This window comes from Cynocephalus volans, chromosome 13, assembly GCF_027409185.1.
Source record: "Cynocephalus volans isolate mCynVol1 chromosome 13, mCynVol1.pri, whole genome shotgun sequence".
NCBI classification, from domain to species: domain Eukaryota; kingdom Metazoa; phylum Chordata; class Mammalia; order Dermoptera; family Cynocephalidae; genus Cynocephalus; species Cynocephalus volans.
The window spans coordinates 90,517,113-90,529,174 of NC_084472.1; the positions used below are offsets into that span (position 1 = coordinate 90,517,113).

The 12,062-nt window shown below is 34.6% G+C and overlaps 1 protein-coding gene across 13 annotated transcripts in view; it reads right to left on the bottom strand.

Annotated features, from left to right (window-relative positions):
• SORBS2 (sorbin and SH3 domain containing 2) overlaps positions 1–12,062 on the bottom strand; it is a 95,000-nt gene that overhangs the window by 21,572 nt on the left and 61,366 nt on the right. For all 13 annotated transcript variants that reach the window (XM_063076460.1, XM_063076453.1, XM_063076451.1 and 10 more), the window contains 5 exons: positions 10,174–10,262; positions 8,668–8,714; positions 4,953–5,067; positions 4,736–4,864; positions 2,146–2,346 (listed from right to left, as the gene is read on the bottom strand). In XM_063076460.1, coding sequence (XP_062932530.1) covers positions 2,146–2,346; positions 4,736–4,864; positions 4,953–5,067; positions 8,668–8,714; positions 10,174–10,262 — 581 coding nt within the window. The remainder of the gene's footprint in view (positions 1–2,145; positions 2,347–4,735; positions 4,865–4,952; positions 5,068–8,667; positions 8,715–10,173; positions 10,263–12,062) is intronic.

Below are 12,062 nucleotides of genomic sequence, written 5' to 3' on the forward strand. Positions count from 1 at the left end.
TTCAAAAGCATTAGAATTGAATTCTATTGTACTGAAAGCAGAAATATCAGAAATAATATCAACTTACATTTGAGCCTCCCCTAAAATAGAGGTAATATGTCCAGAAACATGATTTGAATGTGTCAAAGAGTGATTCATGAATCATTAATGAGTACCTTCCTCTGTTTGCAAATATCAGTTAGAAAATAGAATAGCCAAAATGTAGTGTGTTTTGGACATCATTATTTAGAAATACATAGTATTTCTCTTTCTGAAAATGATGGAGTGCAACATTTCTGAAAGGTTTTGTTCATTAAGCCAATGACATCATCGCATGGATTACCAATTGGAAGGAAACCATTAAATATTTCTTCCAAATTATGGTACATATGCTTTTCAACATAGTTTTTTCTAGCAGTGAGAATAAAACACTAAGTAGTTATTAGTAAAATTTGTACATTCCTCTAAATTCTGGTATTACAAGAAAAAAAACCTGAAAATAGGTTTAAATTGTATTCATAAAGAAGATTAAAACAACATGATCTAAAATATTATATTACATTGCTAATTAGGGCATATAGAAGAATTTTTCTAAATGTTAAATGAGCTTTTTCCTCCTTTAATATTTTATTTGAAGGTATAGTTGTTTGAAATTTATCTGCTAGTTCTTTCAAGATGACTGAGTGGTGGATGAGACAACATATGAATGAAGATTCTTATTTTTTTCTTTTTCAGTAGGAACCACTGAAGGAAGAATGTTGATCTCTAAATGTTAAGCACTGGTAGTGAAGTAAACATACTTAAGAAGATTCTGGAAAACTTTATAATCAATCAAACAAAATTGGGTAATACCAAACTGTTCCATTATCCAATGATACAGAATTGAGGGCAATTACCCACAACTGAAACCCAATCTTCAAGGAGGATTAGAATAAATAAAATGCCTAGCTTTAGCTAGGCATTAAAAGAAAATGCCTCTCTTATAATACAGATTCTTACATCATTTACTTATGTAAAATCCTTCTTAAGACTCATTTTTAAGGAGTAGTTTAGGTCACTGGGAACACTGTCTTGACAGGAAATCTTGCATTGGACCATGAACGGACTTCATATTTTAATAATGTTTGATATGTTGATTTTATTTTGCTAGCCCTAGATGATTTATTTTTCTATGTCTCAGCTTCGATCTCAATTAAAATAATTAATAAATTATGCAACTTAATACATTTTTAAAAAGTTGAGAATTACAATATTTTGGAAGTAATTCATTGGTAATTTGAAGTTTTACACTTTGAAGTTAATGAAAAGGAGAAAGAAATCCCTAAATGCCACCCATTAAAAGAATATATTATAATTCAACAGAAAAAAAAAATTCACATTGTGAGTAAAGAAAGTAGGATAGTCTTTTCTAATTAATCAGTTCAGGAAGGAAAGTCCCTTTTAAATTATACATCAAGAAAGATAATCCTCTTTAGTTACTGGCTCAAGTGAAACAGAACTGGCATATAATTGTCCTAAAACTAATAAAATAAACAAAGACTTCTAATAACCTACAACATTTTCATTCAAACTAATAAACAAACTGACTTACAAACCCTAATTAAAAAATTTTGCTCTAGCTCATTTTCTACATAGCGTCCCCCCAACCCCCAGAGAATTATAGAATTTTGTCAACCTACTAACCATGTGTTTTTGAGATACACAATTTTGGGATATATATATAGCATTTTATGTTGTATATATTTTTATATAATTTTATTTATTTATATATAATTATATAATATAAATAAAATTTACATATATATAAGATCGAACTTTAGAAATAATCAAGCTTCACAGAAAAGGAAGTTTCAGAAAACTCGTATTTTCAGAAATACAGATATATATCTTATAAGATTTTATGATACTAATACTTTCTCTTCCTTGTTCAATATTTTAACTTGAAAACAGAACTAGCAAAATCAAGCATTATACCTTTACTAGCACATATTTTAAAAAAATTTAATTATATTTACTGACACGCACTCCCATGTGCAGATATATAATATGTAAATCCCTTTCTTTGCAATAATTTTGTGATGTTTTAGTATAATATCCTAAAATCATATACTGATGATCTTACTCCAAGCTTTCAAATATTATTAATGTGACAGAATATCTTCTTACCTTATTTGAACCTAAGCTGTGAATTCTATCACTGGAATAGCTGTGGGGCATTGGAGGGTCAGGGTAATCCTCAGCCCCTTTTGCATTCTTCTTGATGACTTCTACGTAGGAAACAGGGAAGATGCCTTGTCTGTTGGTTCCTGGAATTTTACCTTCATACCAGTTTTGATCAACTCTTTTAAGAAGAATAACTCTATCTCCCTGTAATAAATATTAGGAGAATGCATTATAAGTAGAGATCTGATAAAATAAAAAATTGTCAATGTTTTCTAATAAACAATAGTTTTCCATTTGGGAAAGTTTTATACCTCCAGTTTTTGTTTAATCAGGGGAAATGCAAGTAAAGGTCCTAGCAGTTAGTAGAAAAATACAGATTATCAACATATATGCAATTAAATCATCCATTTATGGCATTAGAATCATCCTTAAGGACGCTTGGTTAATATGAATGGGCTTAGACGTGTTTATCCTGATATTGTGTGAAATGATTTGTGTAAGTTATTTTCAAAAAGCAAATAGTTTAACAGGTAAAGTCTTGATGGTAGCATCGTCTTCTCTCTGACAGATTCAATGGAAAGGCCTTCCTTAGGAAGAGCTTCAGAAAGTGCACCACAGAGCTCACCGGTTGGCTCCGTTAGTTAGAGCATAGTGTTGTAACATCAAGGTCAAGAGTTCAGATCCCTGTAATGGCCAGCCACCAAAAAAAAAAAAAAAAAAGAAAAGAAAGTGCATCACAGCTCATTGGGATGCTCTGTCTGAAATGGGTTGTTGCAGAAATCAGCCTCTAGAAGGGATTAAGTTGAATGGCATACCATTTTTCTTCTTTAATCCATATGTGCTAAGTAGTGACAAACAGTGAACTAAAAGGAATGGGGGCAAAGACAGTGGCCTAGAGTAACTGTAGCTGTAGCCAGGTCCGACATCCCCTTGGTCTGCACCAGTGTAATACTGTTATCTATTCTGATTAGTTGGTGGCCATGCTATAACTGGTTATTAAATATCAGAATAGAACTCTTGGCTTTTGCCATAATAGAACCTTCTATAATCACTATTCCTGCTACCTGCAGTGACCAAGCCAATGCCACAGAACCCAGTTTAAATTTTAACTCAAAACTGCACATGGCCTAGAAATAAGTAGGAAAGTTCTTGTTAAATAGCAAAAATGTCAGCTACATCCACAAGGTGATCCAGAAGTTTGGGCAACTGCACCTGATAGGGTGAAGGAAGTGACACACAATCGGTAACTTTAGTACGGTAGGAAGCCCTTCTCCAGGCTTCCTTTTCCTCAAAGTGAAAGTTCCCTTTTTGTCAAAATGCTGGGTAGTTTATTTAGTGTGTCTCACCACCACTTAGCAGAACATACTGGAGAAGAGGGAATCTCCCCAAATCTTAACAGTGCACTGATTTCACAACACACCAAGAACAGGCATTGCTAGGCTGGAGTGTGAGCTATGAGATGCATTGGCCAAGTCTTTCTTTAAAGCAGGAAACAGAAGATGGTAGAGCTCATGCAGGGCTGCTTGGTGCAGCTTGAAGGGTAGGAGGGAATCAGAAAGGAGAGAATGGGACGAGGTTCTCCAGGACCGCAAGTGGGGTATTTCGCTGCATTGTACCTGGCTGAGTCCACCAGTAGGCACAGGAGGTCCCAGAACCACCCTAAACATTACTAGTCTGTGCTGTGTGCAGACAAGCAGTTACCTCAAACAAATATATGTCATTGTTTAGCAAACAGTAGAAATAGTTCATTTATCATTCCCAACTGTGTCAAGTAGCGAGTTAAGAGTCCTTTCAAATATTGCTAAGAAGAGATACTAGAATTGGATGCGTTGCTAGTGACTGGGTCAGTCATGAGGCCCAGAGAAGGATGGTCAAGGAAACAGCACGGCACAGATGGCTCTTGAGAGAGGCTCCCAGGCAAGAAGCATCTTTATTACTTCAACTTTTAAAAATTGAAACATAATTGATTGTGCATATCTGTAGGTACAGCATTGACCATCAGTACCTGTGTGCAATGCGTGATGCTCAGATCAGGGTAATTAGTATATTTGACACTATGCTATGTCATCATTTTTTGTGGCCCTCTACCAATTTCTCACTAGCCCCTTCCTCCTTCCCCTTTCCCACCTCGGGTGACCTCAGTTCTGTTCTCTCCGTATCTTCATTACTTTAAGACCATTCCTTGATTCCAAGACAGGGACAAGTAAGTACTGCGTCATCTGTTTTTAAAAGATTGAGTAATAAAGTGGCAGGACAACATTTTGCAGTGGAATCAAGATTGTGCTTTTTCCTCCTGATGCTCCCTCATGTACAACTCCTTCATATTCAGCCCGATGCACCTCTTGGAGAGAATTTGGGGCCCTGCTTCCTGGGTTAAGGCACAAAGGGAGGCTCTCAGGGAAGTTTTATGCCCTACAGAGAACCTCACCTGGAAGGACACAGAGACCAGGAGGTAACAGTGATTCTGGGTAGCCTTTAGTCCTTTTTAGAAAATGGGGAAAACACAAAAGTGTGTAAGGAAGAAGATACTCTATTTTAGTTTTGAAAATATGCATTTTTTTCAAATGCACCCAGGAAGAAGACGGCTGGTTACCTTCCTCAGTGACAGCTCCACATTTGTGTCTGCATTGAAATTATATTTGGCTATAGCTTCTCCGATTTCTCCAGGCTGGGCTGGGGGAGGTGGTCTTGCAGGCTGTGCTTTTTCAGGAGGGATGAGTTTCTAGAAAGGAAAACAGTCATTTATCCTTGAAGCTGTGATGACTTTGAAACAACCACCATCCAAGAGGAAAGGGAAAAGGACTTATTACCTCTACGTATGAGATGGGAAAAATGCCCACTCTTCCGTAGTGCTCTCCCTCATACCAATTTTGATCAATTTTCCTGAGGATATAGACAGTATCTCCTTTCTTAAATGACAGCTCCCTGGAAGAGACATGTTTAAATGACTTTTTTCTTAATATACAGAAATTGTTCTTAAGATCAATAACTTCACTAGATTTGAATTTGTCTGGGAAATATACTTTCAATTTTGAAAAACCCATCAAGCTCAGTTAGATAAGGATTTTCCTTGCAAAGTCTTGGAATTCACTTTAATAACTTTAGAAATGATTTCAAGAAGAACAAGTATAAACACGGTGTCTGATATAAATCTCAGGCAGATTGATATGAAATTTAAAGAAGGGAACAGACTATTGCTATCTAATCATTAGTTTATAGTAGAGGCTTTGTGAAGTCTGGCAAAATGAGAGATTACTTTTGCACTGATTTTTTTTTTGTCCTGAAGCTAGTTAGCTTAGTTATCCCCTTCCCCAATCACTTTTCGATGTGTTAAAGCTTACAATGAGAAAAATAAATATCATGTGACCTCAGTACAGAAGTGCCAACATCAGAAAAATTTTATTTGTAGACTTTTGAATTTGGTTGACAGGTATTTAAGTAGAAATATTTTGATAAGAAATTTATTTTGTGTGGTAGAAAAGATGTCATACGTTTATTTTTCTCTGGGGCACAAAATTTACTGTTTTAAGTGCAAAGACTTGCACAAATCCTTGCTGTCTTCTTTTTTTTTAAAAACAATTAAAATATTTTCAAGATATTAACTTTATTTTCATTTTGAATAATTCGTGCCTGAATGTATCACCCTTCCTATAGCAAGTTTTCATGGCTTCATCACCCAGGTAATTATGTTGCTTCATTATTTTGCTTTCACAATTATACTTTAATGGAAGGCAATTAATTTGCATCTTTTCCCAAGAGTCTCACTTTCCTACACATCTGCCTTCCCACTCCTGAATCTTCTGCATTGTTTAGTTCAGAATTTTAAGTTGGATCATTTATTAGTGCAGAAAATGTGATGGAGAGAGGCTTATAGCAAATGTAGAATATTTCTCATTAATTAAAAGACTTAATTGAGAAAACCGTTGAATATTAAAAGAATTATTACACATTTAGAAGCGCTAAAATCTCGACAATGAAAGTGCATTGAATTATCAGTAACCCTCAAAACAAAGAAGCTTCACAGAGCTTTACACTCAAATACAGTATTTCCCTTTTTTATGCGAATGCCTAATGTAAAAAACAGAAAACAAAACAAAACATTTAATGTTTACAACCAAATAGTATAGTTTTTTTGTATCATGTATCTTTCGTTTCTGGAAATGAAACTAGTTTTTTGTTTTCTTTTTTAATATACAAGGGTACTTTTAAAAGTTCATGGAAAACTTTTTGAGCTTTTTGAAGTACCTTTGTACATGTAAATTAGACAACTAATTTTTGTCTTACAAATATAAAAAGAAATCTTTTCTATTTGTATAGGTTTGCATTTAAAGTTTTGAAGTTATCTAGAAAAGGGAAAGTTGTCTTACTCTCCAGTTTTCAAAACTGTGTCTTTCTCATCTCAGAGCTAGAATTTCTGAGTCCCACTTTGATAAATTTGCTTTTTCTTTTTTCCATTTTTGATTAGTAGCCATTGACAACCTTTGGAATGGCATTTTATCTCTTTTTCCTATTTAAAAATTGAGATATTGCTTTTGGTGAGTTACTTAGTTGTATTTTAAAAATTATTATTATTAAATTTTCTTGAATGAGGTAAAGAAAAATGGTTTTTAAAACAGATATTTATTTAAAACAGATATATGTGTTTCTTGTTCATAAAAGCACTGTCATCTACCTATTAATTGAAATCATTTAAATATATGACTGGTCCTTGTGTAACTTTCAGTGCTGTCTGTGTTAGTGACCCTTTTAAAGCTGCCCCCTGTTGTCTGTCACCCTGATTTTTGTTTCAAATATATAACTACATTGGGGATGATCGACTGCTCCCTATATCCCCTGAGAACAGAAGAGGAATGTGCTTAAGTTGCAATATGATCAACTTATTTATAGTATAAGAGAAACACTTTTTTCTTATTCAAATTATGAGATGGCTTCTGTGGGTGGTTAATCCACCTCTCTGAAGGTTTATAAAACTAAATACCATTGGTTTAGAAAAACCTAGTCACGACCTTGGTGAAAGGTGCAGGTGGTAGGGACAACCTCCGACAGAGTTTGTGCTGTCTCCACGCCCACGTGCAGTGCTTGGGACAGCGAGTTTCCCGGACCCTCCGCTCACTGGCCATGAGGACGTGGCCATAGAAGAGGGTGGGGGCCTGGGACTTGGAGTAAACAAAATCCAGTGATACAATCAAGACCCCAAGCACCTTTCCTCTGCATTGCATGTTATTTCCCCCTTCAAAGCTTGTGTTTTATTAAGATTTCTCAGAACACCTTATGAGCCCTGGGCAAACACTCTTCCTGTATTATATGCCCTGCTATTTCTTCAGAATTTTATATATTTAAGGAAGCTTTTGATTGATTGCCATAAAGAAGAAATGAAATGGATGAAGGGTCTTTAAAAGGTTCATGGTAGAGTTCATGTTATCTTTTAATTCAACTTTTCCACCAGTTTTTTGAAGTACTCTCATATGTGCTTTACATCATTATTTTATAAAACTGACATACATTGTAAAAATTGTCACACCACGTCCAAAGAACAGTAATTAGGACCAGAGTGCAGTAGAAACAAAGCAGATGTTACTTATCTAATCGAAAAGATGTAAACTTTTCTTCAGGATTTTATTTTTTACAAGATTTAAGACATGTTCAACATCTTAATTTCTAAACAGTATTTTTCCTATTTAGTTCATTCTCAGCAGCACTACCAAAGTGAGTGATTATATTTTTTATGTCTTTTGCCAGAGATAGTTTCTTGAACTATTAATTCACATTACATGCATTTTATGAATAAAATATTTTGGTTATTATATATTCAGTTTAAACAACACAGTGTAATTTAATGGCAATTTACAATGAATTCATTATCTTGAATTCTAAGGAAGTTTCTTAAATAAGGTCTTTGCACATGGGCCACACAATATCTGGACAACTTCCTCCTATTTAAGTTTACTCATGTGTTTAGTACGAACCTTACTTAAGCACATGCCTACCTGATGACCAAGTTCCTAAAGACAAAAGGTAAAAGAAATACCACAACAGCGGAGCATGAAAACACCAACATCAAAAGACTACAGGATAGAACTTTGCTCAGAATCTCTAAACTTCCTGTGCTGAGATGGAAATTTTACTACAGAAATTTTTGTGCACAGTTTAATCATCATAGCCAGATAAATAAATGGTACTAAATTCTCCCAGCTAGGGTTAATTACTCCCCAACACTTTATTTTTAATTCATTCTTGATACAAAAACTGTAGAAACAATTATTTTTCCTGTCCTTTTGAACTCATTGTGTTTTATCTAACATGTTCAACGTGATTTAAAACTCAGTGTTTCTCAACTAAACTCAAAATGGAAATAAAATGAACCCATCCCAATTAATTCTGAAGAACCTTTTAATTAGAGTGAATTGCCGAATTGGCAATTAGTTCTATTGTAACACAACCCATTACAATATTTATCTCATATAAAGTATTATGAACATATTTAAAGCCAATTTAAATCATATGATGAATACTCATCTTACTTACTTAGATGTCTGAGCCTTAAAATCGTACACAGCTTTTGCAGGCAATTTCTGAAAAGGAAGATATACAATTAGCACCAACTTAAAATTTGGACTTCCTACAAGAAAGCATGCATTAAAGAAAAATGAAACCTCAAGGAATGATGAAACATATATAATGTAAATCCTACATGCAATTTACATGTAAATCAATTAGTTCTGCTTTTAGACATATTTCATCCTAAGAACTAAGGTAGGTTAATGCCATGATAGGAAAATAAAATGCCTGCAGAGGATTCTGTCCTAGGTGTACAGGAGTCTTCAAAAAGTTCATGGAGATATTCATATTATCTTTTAGTTCTGTTTTTCAATGAACTTTTGGAAGTATGCTGGTAATTGTGTCTATTACAAAGACTTTTCCTGAGATAACTGTGGAGGGTCAATGGCTCCATGTTCCATGGATTGACACAACTCCTTCTAAATTATAATAAAAGAACCAAAGTCATGAAGGAAGTCATCTTTCCCTTTACTAAACATTTATTAACATATTAGCAAAGAAATATTAGCTCAATTATCACTGGGAGCCTAGTTGTCAAAAGTATAGGCATGATCATCTTGCATTCCCCGGAGGGTTCAGGAATCCTCTAGCACACTATCAAGCATAATAGCATAATCTTTTAGTCATAATGAGATGTGGCTCATGCCCATCCTCCAACTTTGGGGCCCACAAATCTACCTGAGGAACCCTGCACCCTACAGCCAGCTATGCCAGCTCCTCCTTCCCCACCAACCAATAATCTGCTCACCCTTTCCCTGTGATTCTGGTGAATTTTAGGAAAGCTGGATCATTCCTGACTTCTTTGGGGGTCCTATAGGCACTGGACTGTATCAGACACCTGTTAAGATCCCCCTGAAGTGTTTGCCAGTCCAAGACCAGCTTTCAGTTTCCATCAAACCCTCGTGTCTCCAAGACAGTATGAGCAAGAGCTCATGTTCTCATGTCATGGCTCAGGGCCATGCACAAAGAGTCAGTTGGTACAGGTTCCCAAGGGCAGAGCCATTGAGTACTGGGCTGGTTAAAAGCTTTTTCCAGAAATCTTCTTCAATGGAAGTAAGCTAGCAAAAATCATTTATGTAGATTTGTACTGATTTTCAACACAGCTGACGTAGGTCTTTCTCTTAAATCAGTGGGCCGAGAAATTGTACAGAGGGCACCTCCTCCCTTCGTGAGGTGGCCCAGCTCAGGATTCTTTTAGATCACAACTGTTAATTCATGAATATCAGGTCAAGACTTGGAGAGGCCTCATTGCCAAAACTGGACCACAACTGGGGAAGAAATGGAGCTAGGGTCAGAGAGCAAAATGCTTTGAGTCCTGTGCTCAGGCTTTAAGGAAAACTATTTCCAACTTCTCAGTTGTTACTTCATGTTTTCAGTCTGGGTTCTTTACTGATTTTGGATGTTAATTTGGCTGGTCAAGTGCTTTATCAAGCATATTGCTTAAAAAGATCCCAATGCCATTAGACTACCTACCTCTTTTTCTGGAGTTCCTCTTCTTTCCCTTGGTATGCTTCTCCCCAAGTCAGTCAAAGTGGATGAGTAACTTCTAGGGGACTCATGGTCTATTGGAAAGGACAGGGCCAGTCAGAGTGAGTATCCACATAATTACAAGCAGACTTGCTCAGTCATTTTCTATGGTGGCAATTATTTCCTCTCCCAAGTTTGGACAGACACCACAATTGAAAACATGGGTATAAAACTCACAGGTAATTATAAAGTTGTGATATATGACACAGAAAAGAGCATTTCAAAAGGAAAATTATCTGAGGTTGCAGAAATATCATCATTGTATATATAAATATAATTGTTACACTGCTGATCAATTATACTGCAGCACCCGGTGTAGGCAATTCATAGTCATAGGGATTTTTCACATTAAAAAATTTCGGTATTTTTTTATTTCTATTCTTTTTGCCTCCAATTTGTAATTACTATTATCAGATCTGTAGAGGATGAGGAATTTGAAAACAGTAACAATTCGTAGAAACAGAAAATATTTTGTGGAACAACAATGCAGTAATGAAAAAGGAAGAGATAAAACCAAAGTCATGTCCATTCTCTCCCTCTTTCTCTCTCTAGTTTAAAATAATTGTTGTCTTAAGATGTCATATACTTTATCTAAAGATGGCCTTCCCTAGTGGCCAGCTCATAAACTACCTTATCATCAACTAAGTACTTACTCCAAGAAACAAAGGGATAAGCAGAAAGCATCATACTGGTTGCCAAATTGCTTATAAAATATTGAACTGTTTTTGTTCACCTTAAAGCAAAATATAAATACTTACATTAAAAAATTATGATTGCAAGTATTTCTTAATAGCATCTTACACCTTATGCATTTATGTGGCTTATGTGTGGAAATGTACCTAGAGATTAGAAGTATTCCAGTAGCCTAGGCTATAGAATTCTACCAGTCTCACTAGGTCAAAATTGGTCAATTCTTTTTTTTAAGCCTTTAATAAATTTAGTTATATTAAATAACAAGAGATATTAAAATAAAATTTATTTTATCCATGTGAAGGAATTTAAAAGGCCGATCCATAAAAAGAAAATATTTAAAGGTTTTGACTATTTTGAGTATATGGATGAATTCACTGCTTACAATAAGTGGGATATCAGTTGCACTACATATAAGGATAAATGTCTAACTCTGTGAGTTGTGAATTCCAAAATCTTTAGGTTTAGGAAAGAGACACAGCCACAAATGTTTCATGTAAAACTTAACCAGTTATTTTCATGCATGCTAGAAGACTATGTGCAGTATATTTTTCATTCTAAGTTAATATATTTTAAAGATAGGACTCTCAAAATGATCATAAATTTTAAATTACTTTTATGAACTCATGGACGATAAACTATTTTTTACACTAAATACAATTAGAAAGTAAATATTTTATTAAGAAAGAAAATCTTCTTTAAATGCATTTGAAAGCCCTCTCAAACCATGTTTCAATAATGTATTCCATCTGCACATAAAATTGAGAGGTAATTATATTAAGATATTGAAAAACTGGAGAAGGTGGCTAATTTATTAAATACTTGGATTCTGACATGTCTCAATCAGTGAGTATTTCCAATTGTAGAAGTTGATTTTTAAAATTCAAATTCATTATTTTTGAAGCATGTTGCATGGTATAGATGAAAGCAAAGATAAATACTAATAAAATAAATTTGTGCAATAATAATTAACAATTGAGCCACATATATGACACTATTATGAAATCTGGATTATTTCTCTTTTTTTTGGATACTGAGATTATATTTTATACTATAAATTCTGAATTATTAGGGGTTTGAATCCTTTTTCCATTACCTACTATATGTGTGACCTTGGGCAAATTTCTTGTTCTCCATGGGCCTCA